At 38.0% G+C, this 21,535-nt stretch overlaps 1 protein-coding gene across 2 annotated transcripts in view; it reads right to left on the reverse strand.

Annotated features, from left to right (window-relative positions):
- Nucleotides 1-17,964, reverse strand: part of LOC140530235 (cytochrome P450 2J2-like) — a 37,319-nt gene extending 19,355 nt beyond the window's left edge. The window contains exons 1-4 of one of the 2 annotated variants that reach the window (XM_072649663.1): nucleotides 17,432-17,964; nucleotides 12,326-12,488; nucleotides 2,941-3,090; nucleotides 72-232 (exon numbers count right to left, since the gene is read on the reverse strand). In XM_072649663.1, the coding sequence (XP_072505764.1) occupies nucleotides 72-232; nucleotides 2,941-3,090; nucleotides 12,326-12,488; nucleotides 17,432-17,647 (690 nt within the window). In that variant the 5' untranslated portion in view covers nucleotides 17,648-17,964. The remainder of the gene's footprint in view (nucleotides 1-71; nucleotides 233-2,940; nucleotides 3,091-12,325; nucleotides 12,489-17,431) is intronic. The other variant, XM_072649664.1, reaches the window with a different exon arrangement.
- Between the last annotated feature and the right edge of the window lie 3,571 nt (nucleotides 17,965-21,535).

Genomic DNA, 21,535 nt, shown 5'->3' on the forward strand with positions numbered 1-21,535 from the left:
TTTCCCATGGAGGAAGTACAGGGCCAAGTTGAGACCAAGCCTGCCCTGTCCAGGAAGGGATGGTCTGTTACCTGACACTCCCATCCGGCTTCAAGCACTGTGACATTGTCCAAACTCTTCAACAGCTCTCGAAACTCAGAATCATGGTAGTCAAAGCGATGTCCAAAAGTTATGGAGCAGATGATGTTAGAAACAGCATTGTTGATCTGAAAATGTGGGTCAAAGGGCTGTCCTGTTGATCAGAAGAGAAAGGAAACAGGCTAGTCTTCATTTCACTCAAGTTCTTTAAAGGAACCCAGCAGAACTTTCTCCCTTTTTCTCCACAGCCATTTCTTCCTCATCTCCCCACCCTCCCCATACCTGTCAGCACAAATCTGCTTTATTATGGTCTATGACCAGTTACTGTTTAGATAGAGGTGAGAAAAAAGAAAAGAACATGCTTATTTTTCAATGTTTACTCTAGACTTGGGATTTAATTGGCATATTTTGTTTCAACATAGGTTGTCTGTGGCTTTGGGCAAGTTATTTATCTGGCTTTGCTTCTATATATTCATCAGTGAAACTAGAGGGTTGGACTAGATGAACTTTGAGGGCCATTCTAGCCTCTATCTATGATTCTATATGTGATATATCATGTGCATAGATTCACAAAGGTGTGCCCATCTGTGTAATTAGCATGGATACACATGTGCATGTGTCCATAGATGTTTGTGTGTATATGCCAATGTCCATGATTACATACACCTGTGGGGTACTTACACATGTGAGCAGTAGAGCCAAAATGATGACTGGAGATACTGTGATGAAAAGAAAGATATGAGAAGGTGAATAAGGAAGGGAGTCAGTACAAGCTACTGTTAAAGTACTGAATCTGGAGCCAGGAAAATCCAGATTACCTCAGATATTTACTAACTGGATGACCTTAGTTCTAGTGACTTACCACTGTTGATTATTTTCATTTTCTCCTGTTTAAATTATGTTTGTACATTGTTATTTGCATGTTGTCTCACCCCTTAGACTAGGAGCTCCTTGAGAACTAGGTCTCTCTTTTTCCTTTCTTTATATCCCCAGGATTTAGCACTGTGCCTGGAATGTAGTAGCTACTTAATCTGTCTTTGTCCTTCATTTTCAAAGAAGACTATGACATCAGAGAAATGATGACATAACTTACACTTGACTTTGAAAGAAGGAGTACTGTGCAAGGTCACCAACCTCACTTTCTCCTCCTGAGCCATCTGGGTCAAGTGACCATATATTCATCACAATGCCTGGAGATAGCCCAGGATGCAATGGGAAACCTTGGCCTTTTTAGGCTGGCCTTTTCAGGTATTCCTTTAGAGGGAGGTAATGCCCATTGAGTCAATAGGCCTCTTTAAGAAGTAGTCAGGGAATGGCCCTTTTAATGAGCAAAAGAAAACATAACTAAATCAACAGAAACTAACTAATGATAATTGCTCTCAGCCAGCTATTAAGTGGGGCTTGGGTAGGGACCTATTGTTGTCCAGCCCATGGGCTTCAGAATGCACTGGGTCTAAAATTTTGGGAAAGAGAAGGAAGATAGGAAGGAAGGAAGGAAGGAAGGAAGGAAGGAAGGAAGGAAGGAAGGAAGGAAGGAAAGAAGGAAGGAAGGATGGATGGAAGGAAGGATGAAGGAAAGGACATCTAGTCAATAAAGCCAAAAGCCCCAAAGGAAGAGGAGAGGGAGACAGAAAGGAGAAGATGAGCTGGGTTACTCATACTGGGTGCCCACTCAGGCAGCTCGGTCCACTCACAATCTGTATTTGTCCTTCCTTTTTGAAGAATGTTACCTCCCTCTAAGCTACTTAGTATATATTTTCTGACTCACTGAGTGACCTTGGGCACATCACTTAACTGCTCCACTCCTCAGTTTTCTCATGGGCAGAATGGGAGGGATGGTTGGATTGATGGGCTCCAAGGTTCAATCTTACTCTAATTATATGATAATGAGGGGAAGCAACAGAAAAGGCAAAAGAGAAGTGGGGGAGAATGTGAAGAGGAAGAAAAGGAAGAAGTAGAATCATAGAAAGAGGAAGAAGAGTGAAAGAATGAATGTCTACAATAACACCATTGTAAAAAGAAAGATAATTTGAACAGAATTAAGAAGTTTGAATCGATGCAATGCCCACCACAATTCCAGAGGACCAATGATGACACCTGCCCCCCACCTCCTGACACGCAGGTGATGGACTTAGGTTACACAACGACATATATATGTTATATATATATATATATATATATATATATATGTTACTTGAGTGTTGTATTTTTTCAGTGAGAGGAAGAAAAAGAAGGAATGAAAAAATAATTAATTGAAAAAATAATCAAAATATCAAAAAAACGAAGATAGCGATGTGTGTGTGTGTGTGTGTGTGTGTGCGTGCATAGGAGTATACTCTAAGGAATAGAAAGAGGAGAACAAGGCAAAAGAGAAAAGAAGAAAGTGAAGAATGAGAGAGAAGACAACTAGAAAAGGAAATAGGTGATTCAGTAAGAAAAGCAGGAAGATGTTTAGGAAGAAGAAAGAGTTAGAGAAGGGCAGCAGGAGAGAACAGAGGCAGCAGTGTGTATACACGTTTGTGTAGGCTGCTCTTGGAGTGACCAGCCAAGGCAGAACTCCATGTGTGGCATTTGAAGAATGGAGGGATTTAGAATATATTTGTTGATGGCAGAAAATAATGACAATGATATTCTAGAGAATGAATCTTCAAGTGCTTCCTTATTTTCCTTATTACCTCATTTATACCAAGGACAATGTTGGGTCTTTAAAACCTTCCAAGGGGATGGGGAGTTGGGTATTTTGCAAGTCTCCAGCTTTTCTCTGCTCCTCCCACCCAAAATTACAGATACTTTCTAATGATCATTTGGCCTAAAGGACAATCAGAAGCACGTGAAAATTATCTCTGTCTGCCCAGTGCTCACCTTTTTCTTCCATGATAGCCTCAATGAGGTACCTGGCCTCCTCCCGAATCCGGTCTTCCACAGTCTTCTTTCCCAAACCAAAGTTTCTTAGTGTCATTAAGGCAAATCTTCTTTGCTGCTTCCATTCTTGGCCATTAGACATTACCAAGCCTAAATAATAATGATAACAACTTATATGTCTATTTCAAAAGGTCTGCAATTTCACTGTTATGCTTATTCCCTCTACCACCAATGAAATTCAATTGAATAAGCACTTAAAAAAACAACTACTCCATGTCAAACCTTGTACTGGGTTTACAAATAGTGAGTGCTAGACAGTTTCAGCTCCCAAGAAACTCACATACAAATTGGGGAAATAACACTTAAAGTTCAGCTGAAGGTCATATACCTGGAAGTCCTAAAGACAAAGCAAAGGGAGACATCAAGGCTCAGAGGTCCTGAGAGTCTATAAGTAGGTTATGTACATTGGGGATACATGAGTATGAGCTTCTGATTTCCTCAGTCAGAGATGACTGTCTACTGGACAAGGTTTCACTTTGGAGAAGACAACTATGGATGGAGGAGGAGCCCAAGTCCTAGTCTAGGTGGTCAGATATTCTTTGAGTGGCCTAAGTCATCTCATGTGGTCCCTGAGGCTACATCAGTGTAATGGTCCAGGCAGAGCAGTGACACCCATGGCCCAGGGGTGTTGGATATGCATGGTCAGGCTAATATCCCCTCTCCCCTTTGCTCAAGGTTCTCTGGAACTGATAAGGGCCCTGAACCTTGCTGACAGTCCAGTCTTAAACAGTCAACCCCATTTCTCTCTACCCAAGAATGGGGGTGGGTGGAGGTAGAAAAGAGACCTTGGGATACTCCTTTCCCAAAATTACTTTTGCTATAAATAACTTGGGAAATGAAGCCTAGAGAGGATAAGGGACTAACTCAAGGTCACACAGGTAAAACATGGTAGAGCTGAGATTCAAAGTGAGACCATGAGACTCCACAGTCTGTGGCTTTTCCATTATTTCTTGCTGTCTCATAAGAATATGCTTTCTACTCTAAGACTAGCTTCTTATGCATATCCCATGAGGGCCCTACTTTTAGACAGGGAAGAACTTTTGGAATGCAGTAATCACCACACTTCTTTAGGTAGCCCTGGCCTGAGGGCCCCAAACTGACATGTCTTCACCTTCTTGCTTCAAAGACAGAATGTCTCCTTGTTGCCCTAATTTGTGAGTGATTGATTTCCCCATATCATGAGAGTCCTGTTTCACCACCATATTAGAAAAGATCAAATAATAAAGAGAGACAGTTACAAGAGTAAAAAGATGCTAAAAGAATAATGGTACCCTTGAGAAAACAAAAAATGAAAGAAGCAGAGAGATGTATCTGGTCCAAGAGAATCATGGGAATTCATATTGGTGGGAGATTTCACATTGTGTAGTCTGATGTACTGGTTCACCCCAATAAACTGCAGTAAGTCATAAGTTATTGTTAAGATAAAAAGATAGAAAAGGAGCTAGTAGAAAGTCAGCCGAATTGTATTGATGATGTCATGTGGAAGAGCAGTTAGCTTTTTTCTGCTTGACCTTCAAGATCAAAACCAGGAGCAATCAATGAAAGATGTGAGGAGAAGAACTGAAGTTGGCGAGAAGGACAAACTTCTGTCCAGTTAGAATCACCCTAGAGTGTCATGGGTTTCTTTGAATGGGGGTAGGTTCCCCATCATTGAAGGTCTTCAAGCAGAGTCTGGAAGACCATTTGTTGAAAATGTTGAAAGGGCATTCCAATTCAGGTTCAGCCAGCCATGAGCAGTTACTAAGGTCCCTTGTGCCTCTGAGATTCCACAGTTCTCTCAAATATCAAAGTATGCACCCTGAGCCCTTTCGCTTATTCATTCAACAGGTATTTTTAGGGAATGAAGATATGCAAAACCTTGCATTAAGTGATGAGAGAGATACAGGCAGTGTCAGACTGCTGGAGGTCTAATAGAAAAAAATTTCCATCTTGTTGGGAAGGTAAGCCAGAAAATCCTCCATAAATGTATCACTGGCAGTCAACAAACCTTTATTGTTATTCTTAGACACTGTGCTAAGCAGCAATATGGATCATTATTATGAACTGATACATAAGTTCAAGAGTAGTACAAAATTCCTTGATATCAGACATAGGAGAATTTATTATTGACAAAAGAAAGCTTTATGGAGAAGTTCAGTTTGTGAAATGACTCTTGAAAAATTTCACGAGGCTAAGATGAGGGGAAGGAGAATATTCCAAATAAAAGGCAAGGAGTAAAGGCATAGTTCATAAGCTAGAACTTTGGCTTTGGCAGTAAGAAGAACTGGATTTAAATCATGAGTGATATATAAGAGTTCTCAGGTTTGGTAGCCTCATCTGCAAAATAAATATGGGGTCTGTGATTCTATGACTAGGCTCAGGGTGGGGGTGTGGCATTTAGGAAACAGTACCTAGGCTAGTTTGGTAATATGTTGGGGAAAGGAACATGATATGTCATAGAAAAGATGGAGAGATTGGTTAAAGGGCCATCAGTGATGTGATAAAGAACCACAGATCTTCAAAATGTCCAAACTGAATGTCTCTAGTCAGATAGTATCTAAATGCAATTGCTGTCTTACTATGCTTAGCCAATCCTTCTACTCTGCCCTTAATGACTCCCTATCAAAGTCTTTTTCAAGCCTTTGTCTTCACTCCTCCACGACCAAGCTGAACTTCTGGTACATGTCTACGTTTCCCTCTAGAAGAAGATGTTCTCTCATGGGTTTCAGTTCCATGCCTTCATTCCTTAAATAACAGAATCAAATCTCCTCCTCTCCTCTCAGTAATAGAATAGGTATCTCTAATCCATGCTAATCTCTTCATCTTTGTTCCCATCCACTTCCCACCACCTGTCCCCTCCAAGATTTTGACTTATAAAACAAAAAAGAAATCCAAGAACATTTTCAAAAGAAAGTTAACCAATTGGGGAAAAAAGAGATTGAAAACTAGAACTGGGCAAGTGTAATCAGATGACGATTCAAATCAAATGACACCACGAAATTATAAAACTAGAAAAAAATAGAAGATAATCTGAAACATCTCATTAGAAAGCAACAACAATATCATTGGACCTGGAGAATAGATTGAAGGGAGGCAATATAAGAATTGTCCATCTATGTGAAAGTTATGATAAAAAACGAATCTGGATACAATATTACAAGAAATTATTAAGAACATGTCCCAGAAGTTCTAGAACAAGAAGATAAAATAGGAATAAAAATAGCCTACTGATCATGAAGATAGATCCCAAGAAGAATATCTATATTAATGCCTTAGCCAAGTCTTACAGTTTCCAGGTTAAAAAGGAAATATTACAAATATATTTATAATTCAAAATATTTCAAACAATTTAAGTACTGCAAAAAAGCAACCAGGATTTTACAAGACTTAGCATTTTCTACACTAAAAAGATATAGGACTTGGAACATTATATTTTGAAGAGCAAAGTAGCTGAGGTTTCATCAAAGAATAACTTATCCAGCAAAGGTGAGCATAATACTCAATAAAAAAAAAAAAGGATATTCAATGAACTGAATGACTTTCTCGTATTTATGACAAAGGACCAGAATTCAATGGAAAAGTAGATATGAAAGGTCCAGAAGAAATATAACAAAATCATTAAAGACTAATTATAAGGCCCTGATTAAGGTCCAATTGTTTACTCATGACACATGAAAATGTTATTAATATATTTTTGTTTTTATTATTAGTAATATCATTCTCAGAACTGTTATCATTAATGAGGTCATTTGAAAGAAAACCTGTGGTTGAATTGTGGGATGAGGTGATTCTAGAAAAATGAACTGGGTATGAAAATCATTTAAGGAAGATATTTTAAATATCTCAAAAATGGGGGCAGGAAAGGGACAACTAATACAGAAGAAACAGGTAGGAGGGAGGGCTAATAATATTGGAAACTTTCTCTCATCTTGGTTGAAGAGGAAACAATGTATACATAGGAAGAGCTTTAGAAGTCCTATATATTTCTAGAGAGAGGAGAAAACTGGTGAATCAGGTGAGGGAGAGACTTTTAGAAGTGTATATAGATTATGATTAGGAGAGTCAGGTGAATAGACAAAGGGGGAATTTTAGAGGATGACTAAGATATGTAATAAGAGGGTAAGGGGAGAAGATAAGATAACAACGATATGGTAAAAAATGGCTGAAAAAGAAAATAGTAAAAATAAAATGGAGGAAAATTTGCATGCAGTAATTATAACTTTGAATGTTAATGGGATGAACTCACCTATTAAATGGAAACAGATATCACAATGGATTAAAAATCAGAATCCTATGAGAGATATGCCACAGTTGAAATGAAGGATTAGAATAGAATTTATCATGCTTCAACTAATGCAAAAAAAGGCAGGAGTAGCAATTATGATGTCAGATAGAGTTATAGCTAAAATAGATTTAATTAAAGAAGATAAACAGGGTAACTACATTTTGATAAAAGGTACCATAGAAAAGGAAGTAGTATCAATACTGAATCTATATGCACCAAATAATAAAGCAGCTAATTTTTTAAAAGAAAAATTAAATTACAGGTGGAGATATATAGTAGTACCATAATAGCAGAAATCTTTATTCTCCCCCTCTCAGAACTAGATAAATTGAACCAAAAAATAAATAAGAATGGAGTTAAGGAAGTAAATAGAATTTTACTAAACTCAATATGATAGGTATCTGCAAAGAACTGAATGGTAATAGAAAAGTTTCCATCTTTTTCTCAGCATGGTACCTTCATAAGTATTGGCCATATGTTAGTACATAAATTTTATAATTAAAAGCAGAAATATAAAAAAAGTATAATTTTCAGATCACAATCCAATAAAAAAGTATATTTAATAAGGGGTCAAGGAAATACAGATACAAAACTAAATGGTGATTAAACAACCTAATCTTAAAGAATGACTGTGTCAAAGAAAAAATCATAGACACAAGTAATAATTTCATTGAAAAGAATGACAATAATGAGACAACATATGTCTAAATGCATGCATCAGTAAAATAGAGAGAGAACAGACTGATAAATCTGGTATGCAATTTAAAAAACTAGAAAAAAGAAGAAATTTGAAAACTCCAATTAAGCACCAAAATGCAAATCATAAAAAAATAAAGGTGAGAATAATAAAATGGAGAGTAAAAACTATTGAATTAATGAATAAAAGTAGGAGTGGGTTTCATAAAACAGACAAATAAAATTGGTTAATATGATTAAAAAAGAGAGAGAAAACGAAATCACTAGCATTAAAAATAAAAAGGATGAATACAATGCTAATGAAGATGAAATTAAAGCAATTATAGGGAGATATTTTGTTTAATTATATGTTATTAAATTTAATGATTTAAGTGAAATGGAAGAATATGTACAAAATATAAATTGCCTAGATTATCAGAAGAGGAAGCAGAATATCTAAACAGACCTATTTTGGAAAAAGAAATTGAAGGAGCCCTAAATGTGCTCCCTAAAAGCAAAGTACCAAAATCAGATGAATTTACAAGTGAATTCTATCAAGCATTTCAAGAATAATAATTCCAACATTCAATGACCTATTTGGAATGATAGATAAAGAAGGGATTCTACCAATCTCCTTTTATGAAACAAATATGCTATTGATAGCTAAACCAAGAAGAGCAAAAACAGAAAAAGAAAACCATAAACCAATTTCATTAATGAATATGGGTGTCAAAATTCTAAATAAAATTCTAAATAGAGATTACATTAATATATGTTGATATGTTACAATATATTACAAAGAATATACATTATGATCAAGTGAGATTTTTACCAGGAATTCAGGGATGGTTTAATTTAAGGAAAACTATAAACATACAGGATTATATCAATAATAATAAAAATCCCATGATTTTATCAATAGATCCAGAAAATGTTCTTCATAAACTACAGCAGTCATTTCTATTAAAAAATACTTGAATGTATTGGTATGAATGGATTTTTCATTAGGTTGATTCAAAGTATTTGTGTAAAACCATCAGCAAGCATTATATGTAATGGGGATAAATTAGAGGTCTTCCCAATAACATTAAGTGTAAAAGGACACCCACTGTCAACAATATTATTCAGTATTTTATTGGAGATCCTAGTAATAGCAATAAGAGAACAAAAGAATGTTGAATAAGTCAGAATAGGGAATCAGGTAGCAAAACCATCTCTTTTTACAGTTGATATGATGATGTACATGGAAAATCCCAGTTAGTCAACTAAAAAGTTAGGTGAAGCAATAATTTTAGTGAGGCAGCAAGATTTAAAGTAAATCTAGATTAATTATCAGCCTTCTTATAAATCACAAAATTCTTCAAAAAAAGATAGTAAAAAACATCTAGTCCAGGCCAAGTCCCACTTGGTCATTGTGCCCTGATTGGTTCAAATTGAAAGTAAATAGCAATTGTTTCTGTTTTGACTAGAAACCCTGAGGATCTTTCCAGCCCAGACTAATCTTTTCTTCTTTTAATTTGACTAGGTAAAAGATATTCTCTGCCTCATTTCTTAAGTAGCCTTAATCACAGGCTTTGCCTCAGTTAAGCTGAGAACTGTTAAAGATCTTAGCTTAAAAAGGTGAAGATCTCTCATTGCATCCAGGGCCATCTCCAGTCATGCTGATCTATATCTGGCTACTGGACCCAAATGACTCTAGAGGAGAAAGTGATGCTGGTGACTTTGGACAGCACTCCATCATTTAAATTCAATTTACTTGTATGATGGTCCTTTTCAAAAATGAAGGACAAACTACAACAGACAGTATAAAATACCTAGAGGTCTACCTGCCAAAAGAATCCCCTGAACTATGTAAACAAAATTTAAAAAAAAATTTGTACAAATAAAATCATTAATTAGAGAGATTAATTGTTCATTGGTTGAGTAGGCCAATATAATAAAAAAATGAAAATTTTACTCATTTATTTATCCAATGCTATCCCAATTAAATTACCAAAAAAAATTATTGAATTAAAATAAATCATAACAAAATTCATTTGGAAAAAACAAAAAGTCAAGAATATCAAATGAAATAATGAAAAAATATTTAAAGGAGGAAGGTTTAGAAATACCAGATCTTAAACTGTATTATAAGGCAGTAATTATTAAAAACTATATGTTTCTGGCTAAGCAATAGAAAGGCAGATCAGTGGAACTGGGTAGACATACATTTTATAGCAGCAGATAAAATAATAACCTTGTATTTGATAAGAGAAAAGAATTAAAATTTTGGGGTGAGAATTAATTATTTGGTAAAAATTGTTGGGAAAACAGGAAAACAGTATGGCAGAAAATGTGCATGGACCAATATCTCACACAATATACTGATATAAGCTGAAAATAGATAGATGACCTAGACGTACAGAGAGATTTTACAAGAAAATTAGAAGTACATGCGAGATGTTACTTATCAGACTTATGGAGAGATGAACAATTTATGAATAAACAAGAGATAAATAGTAAAGTTAAATTAAAGTGAATAATTTTGATTACACTAAATTTAAAAATGTTTAGTGCAAGTACTACAAATGTAGCCAAGATCAAAAGGAAGGCAGAATATTGGGAAAAATTGTATAGATATTTTATCTCTAAAAGTCTCATTTTTAAAATATATGAAGAACTTTGTCAAATCTAAAAGAATATGAGTCATTCCCCAACTAATAAATAGTCAAAGGATATGAACAATGAATGACTCTGAGAGAATAAATATTTTTGTCTATTATAAATATTAAAATTAACCATAGAGGGCATATGGAGAAAGACATTATCTGCATGCAGAGGAAAAATGACAAATAGAAGTGTGTGTAAAATAATTTTTCATATATATATATATATATATATATATATACATATATATATATGTTGCTAAGCAGGGCTGAGGAGGGAAGAAAGAAAAAAATTACACTGTAATGTTTTGTATATTTAAAAAGGATTTTAAGTTGTACATAGAAGATTTATAGTTTCATATGCAATTATGTTTTTATTGTACTGTGTTATAGAAATGCTTATTTCATTCCATAAATTAAAATAAAATGAATTTTAAATAAAAAAATACACAAAACAAACAAACAAAAAAGACTTTGACCTGGGGCTTTGGTTTTATTGTATTCCTCCAGATGCAGGAGGCTCCACAGGTACCTTGTAATGATAATGTAAGGTTAATGGTGGGTGGGGGGAAGAATTAAAGATCTTCCCTGCCCATTAATAGGCCTCAGTTACTTTTTAATTTCTAATGAGGTACTGGGTCAAGAGGGTCAGGACATCCAGCTCTGAAAAGTGTGTGAATGGTGAATATGAATATATATGTGTGTGTGTGCACACACACACACACACACACACACACACACACACACACTTTGGGGCTTATTTTTTGGAAGAAGATTCATGTTCCAGATGAGACTCTGGCTAGCCACCAAAGAGCCTCGGACTTTGAAAACCTGGATGTTGGTGATTCTTTCTCTGGTAACAATATATGTATTGTCTATGGTCAGATGGTTGGAGGTCTCTCTGTTGGTCTTTCTGTTTGTAATTTCTGCTTCTATTTTCTCTGAAATTCAGGGTGCTGACTTTTCCCCCTGAACTAAGTGAATGATATATGTACTTTATTAAAGTGAATTGCTGACCTCTCAAAATTTGGTTTCCTTTTAGAACAGCAGATCTAAGAACCTGTACATCAGGCCCTCTTATGTATGCCAGGGTCCTTGCTATTATACAACTGTACCATCATGTGGGTCAAAGGACCAAATGGCAGAATTATAAACCCATAGAGCTTTGAAGTTGGAAGGGATCTCAGAAGCAATATAGTGTAAATAGTACCTAGCAAATAATACCAACAAAACATACTCAAGAGCTTTGCTTGAAGACCTCCAAGGAGGGGGAATCTACCTACCATCTCTTAAGAAAGACCATTTCATTTTTGGACAGGTCTGGTGGTTAGGAAGTTTTTCCTATCATCAAGCTCAACTATACCCCTCTGCAACTCTCACCCTTTGCTGATGGTTGGGAGGGCCAAGACTTTTGCTATTAAGAGGCCTTCAAACACTCAAAGACAATCATCTTGCCTCTCTTTACCATCCAACTTTTCTTCTTGTCATCAAGTTAAACACTCCAACCTCATTCAACTTATCTTCCTACAGGATGAGTTTGAACCACATTCACCAACCTAATTGTACTCTTCCTCAATCCTATTCCTCTCTTCCCATTCTCAGACAAGAAAGAAACTTCTAAGGCCTTTTTTTTTTTTTTATCATATTTCCTCTAGCCACAAGACCTCTGTAATAGGTTGGAATCCTTCAGTAATGAGACTCTTGGACTTGAAAAATAATTATAGTAATTCAAAGAACTCACCATGAGTTTTAAAGACATGGAAGTGGACAGGAAGTTTGGGACGATCAATAAACACCTGGTCTTGGTTGACTAGGACCTCCTTGATCTTTGGCAATCCAGTTACGTGCATAAAGATCTTATTACCACCATAGGTGCAGAAAACATTTCCATATTCCCTGGTAAACTGAAAAAGCATTACTTTGAGTTGCAAATTTCCATTGCTTTCAGGCTACTTCTTTTGTTTATGCTGTTATCAGATAACATTAGCATAACAATAACATAGCAAGGTGAAACATCAGCTCTAATGAAGGCCACTCAATTCAGTCTGACCCAGTTCCACTGAATTCACTTCAGCTCACCCCAACAAACAATGAATCATCCAACTATATCCTAAGCCCTGTTCTAGGAGCTGAGCAGACAGTCACAAACACCAAATGGTTCCTTCTCTTGAGTAATTGCCATTAGAAGGAAATGATCACTGCATGTATACATAAATACATCCAAAAGGAAATTTGAAGTGATCTGAAGTGAAACCAGCACCTGGAAGGAATCAGGACAGCTTCCTACAAGAGACAGACCCCTGTAGCTAAGCTCTGATGGAAACTGGGAATTCCAAAAGCTTTAGGAGAAGAGAGAGTATATTCCAGGCTCTGAAGTGGCTGCTACATTCAAGGCAGCATGCTGGGCTAGGAATATATGATAAAAAGAACTCAAAATTTAATTTGGGTGAAAGACTTAGAGGTCAACACGTGAACCATTGCAAATTCATTGGAGTGGTTAGAAGGTAAACTCCAAGAGGGCAAGACCAGGGCCAGCTTTATTTTGTTTTCTTAATCTCCAGCACCTAGCATAGTACCTAGTACAAAGCAGGTACTTATGAAATGCTTGTTAATTGTTTGACTGGGTCTTTCTCCCTCCCTCCCACATCCATCAAAGCCATGCCCTTTCTCTTTTTTTGTTTTTCTATTTTAACATTTATTTATTTTTATTTTTCAACATTCAGTTCCACAAGATTTTGAATTTCAAATTTTCTCCCCATCTCTCTCCTCTCACCATCCCAGAACAGCATGTATTCTGATTACCCCTTTTTCCAATCTGCCCTCCCTTCTATTACTCAACCCCACCTTTCTCTTATCTCCTTGCCTTCTGTTTTCCTGTAGGGCAAGATAAATTTCTATACCCTAGTGCCTATATATCTTATTTTCAAGTTGCATGTTCAAACAATTTTTAACATTCATTTTTAAAGTTTTGAGTTCCACATTTTCTCCCTTCCCCCTTTCCCACTCACCCTCATTGAGAAGGAAAGCAATTCGATATGGATTATACATGTGTAGTCATGCAAAACACTTCCATAATAGTCATGTTATGAAAGACCAAATATATTTCCCTCTATCCTGTCCCACCTTCCATTTATTCTGTTCTCTCCTTTGACCTGTCCCTCCCACAAGTGTTATCTTCTGATTATTCCTTCCCTGTATCTGCTGTCCATTTTAGTATACGCACTCTTTTATCCTTTCTCCCCCTGCTTTCCTGTAGGGTAAGATAGATTCCCGTACCTAGTTGAATAAGTATGTTATTCCCTCCTTAAGGCAAATCCAATGAGAGTAACTTATTCCTGTTTTTTCTTGATAATTTCTTGGAAGAGGCTGTCTAGGCTCTTTTTGATCATGACTTTCAGGTAGTCTAATAATTTTAAAATTATGTCTCCTGGATGTATTTATTTTCAGGGTCAGTGATTTTTCCAACAAAATATTGGACATTGTCTTCTATTTTTCATTCTTTGGTTCTGTTTTATAATTTCTTGATTTCTCATAAAGTCATTAGCTTCCATTTGCTCCATTTTAATTTTAAAGAAATTATTTTCTTCATTGAGATCTTGGACCTCCTTTTCCATTTGTCCCATTCTGTTTTTTTAAGACATTCTTCTCCTCATTGGCTTTTTGGACCCCTTTTGCCATTTGGGTTAGTCTAGTTTTAAAGGTGTTATTTACCTCAGCATTTTTTGGGGTCTTCTATTTTCTTGCATCACTCTCATTTCTCTTCCCATTTTTTCCTCTATTTCTCTTATTTGATTTTTAGAACTCTTTTTGAGCTCTTCTATGGCCTGAGACCACTCCATATTTGTCTTGGAGGCTTTGGATGCAGGAACTTTGACTTTATTGTCTTCTTCTGGTTGTATGTGTGTCTTCCTTGTTACCAATGATGTAATTAAATACCTTTTTACCAAGAAAGTAAGATTCTGGAGTCTGATTTTTGCCTCCCATTTGCTGATTTTCCCTGCCATTTATTAGACTTTTGACCTCCTTCTTAAGTGGAGGGTATATTGCCTCAAGCTTCAGGGGTCTTGTGCAGCTGTTTTCAGAAATATTCTAGGGATCTGTAAATTATCAGTTCTTCCAAAGTGGTATGATCAAAGGAGAGGTGTTTACTCCTCTCATGGCCTGTGCTGTAGTCTGTGAGCAACCACAAGTACTCTCTTCTGCTTTGAAACTGTGAGGATTCCCTCTCCACTACTGCCACAAGCTCTGCTTCACCAGCACTTCTACCTACCCAGGACTGAGATCCATATCATCCACTTGATTCCCCCACTCTCTGTAGCCCAAGAGCTCCAGAGGCAGCAGCCACTTCTGGGACTGGGTCTGGGGCTGGGACTGGACCATATTCCCCTCTAACCCAGGTGAGAGATCATTCCTGCTGACCTTCAAAGCTGTCTTTAGCATTTGTTGGTTGAGAAGTCTGGAAACAGCCTCAGCTGCCAGTGATTTAATCCCTTAAGGTCTATTCCAGTCATGTCCATGTGAGTGCAACCCCTGTGGGACTATGTTCCACTCCCAGCTTAGTGCAATTATCCCTTCTTGTCAACCTTCCAGAGTGGCTGGAAATTTGCTTCGCACTGTCATTTTGTGGCTTCTGGTGCTCTACAATTTATTTACAGTTATATTTTAGAGTTATTTTGAAGGGTTTGGGGGAGACCTCAAGCAAGTCCCTGCTTTTACTCTGTCATCACCATCTTGGCTCTCCAAAGATCTTTCAAAATTCAGCAGATGGTCTTTGAGAGGGATTAGAGGAAAAATCAACCAATGCTGCTTGCCAACATGTTCATGAGCCTCTCTGGACTTAGAAAGGCTTGTCCTCAGGTCACAGACATCGTTAGAGTCTGTCACCACACTCCTGTCTGAAGCCATTACAGCTTGGTAGGTCCCAGGAATGATGATCTTCTTCAAGAACCTCAGAAAGTGAAAGAACTCAAGTTTATAGTATATGATGACTATTTTCAGTAACCAGGGATATTTAGATTTCAAAGGGTAAAAAAAAGTAAGTTGCAAGGTTGGATGTAATAAGGGCTTATGGATTTTAATGTAGTAAGATCTGGGTTCAGATCCTACCTTTGACACCTACCTGGAACCAGTCACTGAATCTTTTTCTAATATTTAGTTTCTATATACGTAGTAGCTATCTCAAAGGGGCATGTTAAGGATCAAATGGGATAATACACACATAGTTCTCTTCAAATATGCAAGAGCTATATCAATCTTACCTTGGAGGCAGCATGGGATGGTACATAGAGACCCAGCATCATCCTTAGCATCTTAAAGACCTGGATTCATCCCATGCCCAATGCATAACTCTTGGCAAGGCATTTAATCTTTGTATCTCCCAGGTAGGAGGTCTCCAATGGATTTCTCCTGGCTCCATCCTTGGGTCCTAGGCCCTAGGCTAGCATTTTATCAATGCCTCAAAGAAAGTCACAGATAAAATGTTTACCTGACTTGCAGTCAACACTGTCTGCAAGGATAGCTGGGTGATGGAGTCAACCAAAAAAATTTCAGTGGAAAGTGGTCAGACTGAATACCATAAGGTGAAATTCAAAAAGGATAAATGTAAAGTCTCACAGTAAGATAAAACAATCAATTTCACAAGTATATTTGTTCTGAAAGAAATCTGGGTCTTGACAATTTGGTTTTCTTGTCTTTAGATTTTGATAACTGCATTTCATTATAACCAGTGTCCGTTAAAATCCTTTTTTAAGAATTTATAACCATGATTCTAGGTGCATTTTCATTGGTTTCACTAGAAATACTGTCAGAGGAGTCCAGGATACAAAAAATTTGAAATAGTCCTTATATAGGGATTGAGTAAACTGTGCCTAACATGAGGCAGCAGGGTAAGAAATAAATAGTCAGTGTTTGGTGAACTCAATTTAAAGGAACACTACTGGGGTTCTGGAAGTATAATAATAACATCCAGAATTAACTGGTAAGGTAAGTGAACATCAGACATCTGACGTGGCTTGTTCAAAGTTTTAAAATCAGAGTTAGGACCGTGGGTTCTTAGCCCTAAGGGTGTGTGAGTGTGTTGTTGTGCGTTTTCTTGTGGCTTTCGTCATCCCTTTGTTAGTCTGGTGAATCCTCTGCATTTCTTCTCAGAAGGAAGTTTTTAAATGCAGAAAATAAAGTACATAGGACGATCAAGGAAACCAAATATATTAAATGCTGTGGTCAAAAATAAAGCATTTTTAACTGAAATTCAATGGCCCCAGGTAAGTTTCTGATTCTAGAGTTTGAAGGGACCTCAGAGGCTGCCTATGAGATTTCTGCCAGTCAGTCTATTAATGAACATTTATTAAGTGCTTACCATGTGCCCAGCACTGTCCTGAGCACTGGGGATACAAAAATATTCTCTCAAGGAACTAACCTACCACTTTATTGATATAGTTCCAATAGTGTTGACAGTGATAATAATAAATACCTCACATTTCTACCTTAATGCGTGCCAATCACTGTAGGGAACACTTTACCATTATTGTCTCATTGGCTCACATAAACTGAGTCAGAAGGGAGCTCTGCAGCCATCCAAACCTGACCACACGCAGTGTCAACAATGACACACCCCAGGAGTGAGGAGGATGTGACTTTCTCCAGGTCCCACAGGTCAGAAGAGGAAGCAAACCCAGGCCCTCTAAGCTCCAAGCCAGATGCTCTTTTCATTACAAGACACTGCTTCCAAGCAGCGCCAGAGCAGGGATGGACACCCAGACTTGTGGCTGCTTAATCCAACGCATTTCCCAGGACTCCAGGTCCCATGCCCCACCCCAGTGGATTCTCACCCTCCCATCTTACTCCTTACCTTTTGGATGGTGGCTTGGGGGTTTTTAAAGTTGATTTGGAAGAAGTTACCCAATATGGGCAGTGCAGGAGGGCCAGGGGGATAGTTGAGATGCTGCCTCCTCCTCCTCTGCAGATACTGTGCCAGGATCAGGAGGATGGCAGAGAGGAGAAGGAGGGTCTGCAGGGGGACTTTTTCCCAAAGGGAAGGGAGAATGGTTCCCAGAGACAGCTGCATCTTTCCTCAGCTCTGGCACCAAGGCCAGACAAGCCAAGCTCCTCCTCCCTCTTCCTCTTCTTCTTCCTGCAGCAACAGTAGCAACTCTGGAGCCACCAGGAACAGCGTTCATATGAGGGACAAAGCTCAAGCTGTGTTTGTCCCCTTGGTGCTGCTGCCCAGACTGGCTTTATAGGCCAGGAAATGAGAGCTCCAGGGAGTGCCAGTCTCCCCTCTGTGCTCTAGCCCTCTGCCCTCGATCAGGGCCTGCCTCCTGGGAGTAAACATGCCCCACCCCTACAGTTTTCTGCCCAGAAAATTAGAATGGGCTTGTCTGCTGAGAACCAGAGAGACAATTTGACCAGAGCAGCCTAGGAATGCTCCACCCACAGCAGATGCACCCAGAAGGGCCCAAATCACAAGGTCAGATCTGTGAGGCAGGAAGTGACCTAGAACCTCATCTCCTTGTTCAGGAGACCAGCAAGCTGAGGTCCAGAAGAGGTCCAGGGAGGCCAGGAAACTGACACAGCTCTTTGTAAGTTTCAGAGCCTTCTTTGGAACCTGTTGACTTTAAGTCAACACTCTTTTCTCTATGACAAAATCCAGGGACCGCCCCCTCTCCCCCCAGTAGTATGTGGAGAGATTTCAGTGGGTCTGTGGACTTGAATGGGAGAAAATAATTTCAATTTTATTGGAATAATTAGAATAAAATTCCAATAGATTTGGAATAAATTGGGATAATTAGAATAAAATTTTAACCTAACTGGAATAAACTAAGCTGAAATTCCAATATAATTGGAATAATTGAAATAAATTTTTCATATAATTGGGTTAAATTGGAATGAAAATCTAATAAAATTGAAGTAAATTTCCAATATAACTAGAGAAAAAAATTGGAATAACTGGACTCAAATTCCAATCTAATTGGCACAAATTGGAATAACTAGAATGATTAGAATAAAATTCCCATATATTTCAATATAACAGGAATTTCATTTGTAATCATTTGTATGTTATTTTGTGCTTTTAAAATATCATTCTGAGAAAGGAGACATTGGTTCAGTAGACTGCCAAAGGGGTTCAGGGCACAAAGAAGGTGGAAACCACCTTCTCTGATTGTCAGGAACTTCTAAGTGCTTGCAACTACTTTTCAAACCTTCCTCAGTCTATGTGGTTGGGACCAGGAGCCAGGATTGAATGGAAATCCTTGGTTTCCCCTCCCATAGTCTGCATGGATTTGGAGTCAGAGGGCCTGGACTTGAATCTCAGCTCATCCAAGTTTGGTTCCCTGGGCCTCTATTTCCTCCTCTATATAAAAGGAGTTTGGACTGTCAGCAGTGTCAAACACAAGAGCCTGCCTGAAGCATCATAGCTCTTCACTCTTGAGTAGGGCCAGGGGCAAACTAAGATGTGATTTACAAATGTTTAACAAAATAAAGATACTATACAATATAGATAATGCCGTTATGTATCTTTCTAAGTCTGCAGATTGACTTGACTGTACTAGATGACTCCTGTGTGCTCCTGAGAGCACTCCAAAGCTCTGTTCTCTCACTTTAGAATGAAAGGCTGTGTCCACCCTCCTTGTGTAACAGGAGGTAAAGAGTAGGGAGACAACCTTTGAGGCAAAAGACTAATCAATAATCCAGTTTATTTATTAATCATAGAAGATTTATGTGGGAGATGTCCTAGAGATGATAGGGTCACAGATCGAGATGAGGGGATCTCTGAGGCAATCTAGTGCATTGTTCTCATTTTAGAGAGGAGGAAAATGAGGCCCAGAGGAGATGGGACTTGACAGTGGGACCATCAGCAATCACTGTTATCCTAATATTCTACAGGAATTGAAGGTTTACAAGGAAGCTTCCAAGTGTTCTGGCATCTATTGTTTACAACAACCATGTAAAATAAATGCAATTACTATGCGTATTTTACACATGGAGAAACTGAGACTGGGAGAGGTTAAAAGACTTGCTAGAGTTGCACAGCTAGTAAGTGTCTGAGTCAAGATCTAAATTCAGGACTTCTGACCCCAAGTGCAAGGGTGGCAGTTTAAGGAGGGAGTCATTTGTAGGGGTGGCATTCAATCCCAGATCCTTTGACTGAAAATTTTCCCATTACTTCATCCTGCCTCCCTTAAGTGATAAATATATTGAAAATAGGAAAGAGGATTTTTTTCAAACTGTCAACTCTAAGCAGTCCTCAGCCCAGCTGGATCTCTGCCCTGATTCCATCCTGCAGCTCAGAAGGCTCTATCTGCAAATATGCACACACAGACACACACATGCACACACACATTCACACATAAACATATGTACATACATACATTTATCTATACACATCAATACACTAAATAAAGTTTTATTTATAAACACATTATATACATATGGCCATTTATACACACACTTATGTATGTGTGTGTATAGATAGATAGATAGATATAGACATAAAGAGATGCAAAGACAGACAGAGAGACAGAAAGACAGATACAAACAGAGACGGAGAAAAACAAATGCATACATATACGTATATATGAAATGGTAGGTTTCATTGAGGAACTTAATTGAAAATTAAATGTAATTCAAATACATATTACATCTTGCACTTGAGAACAAAACCCTAATTTCACAAGCACAAGAAAGACAAGGTATGAGTAGAACAGTACTGTTGAAGAAGAGAGCTGGTCATTAAATTGACAGCAAGGTCAGTATTGGTCACTATTTTGTGAGGCAGCCACAGAGACTGTGCCACCCCTAGGTCATATTAAGAGATGTGCAGGGTCAGTGAGGGGATGCTGTGCCATCCTCTATCCTGGTCCAACTTCCTCTGGGGCATTGTCTTCAGGTCTGGGCACCACAGTTTTAGAAAGGACACTGGTAATCAATAGAGGAGGTAAAGAAGGCTCATATGCTTATAGCTTAAGAACTAGAAGGGGTGTTAGTGGTTACCCAGGCCAGACCCCTTCTTTTATAGATGAGGAACTGAAGTCCAAAGAGGAAAGGATCACATAGGTAGTATCAGATCAGACATTAGAACCCAGATTCTCTGCCTCTGAACACAGTGATCTTTCCACTGTACCACACTACCTCCAGATAAAAACAACTCTTAGTATCATGTTATAGGAGGAACATTTGAGACACTTGAGGATGTTTCACCTGTAGGAGAGTGTGGCTATTTGGGGAATGGAGGAGTTGGGTATGGAGCTGTCTTCAGTTCTTTGAAGGACTGCCAAATGGAAGAGGTATTAGCTTTGTTCTGGTTGGGACCCAAAGACAGAACTAATGAGTATTTAGGCTTGATACAATGAAGGAGGGGAACCCCAGTTTACACCCAGAGCTGTCCAAGTGAAAGGAATTGCTTCTCTGAAACCTTGCACTGGGCAATCTCCCTAACTCTGATTGGAGAAGGTGGAGGAGGGACATCAAGAAAATCCTCCAACATCCTCCATTTAATGAGGGGGCCCAGAACAACCACCTTCTCATTATCCATCTGACTTCAGACTTTATCTTTGCCCCGCCTTCCATTTGACCCCACCACCATCTTTCAGCTCTTTCTAATTGACTTTCTTCTTCCATTAGATTGTGAGTCTTTCTTTGTGTCTGTATATGTGGAACCTGATAGGTAGTAATATTACCTATATTAATAATATTACTTATATTGGTAATTAAATATTTATTGGCTGCATACTTCTGAGAGTGATTGATTCCTTCTCATTTGAGTTCTTCAAGTAGAGGAAGGATCCCCATTCCCCAGGAGTGCTCTAGTGGGATCCCTCAATCAATGAATAAACATTTATCATATTCCCGTTCTGTGCCAAGTACTGGGCTAAGTGCTGGAGATACAAAAAGAGGCTAAGGACAGCCTCTGCCCTCGAAGAGCTTACAATCTAATAGGGCAAAAAACATGCAA

Source organism: Notamacropus eugenii, chromosome 2 (assembly GCF_028372415.1).
Source record: "Notamacropus eugenii isolate mMacEug1 chromosome 2, mMacEug1.pri_v2, whole genome shotgun sequence".
Lineage (NCBI taxonomy): Eukaryota > Metazoa > Chordata > Mammalia > Diprotodontia > Macropodidae > Notamacropus > Notamacropus eugenii.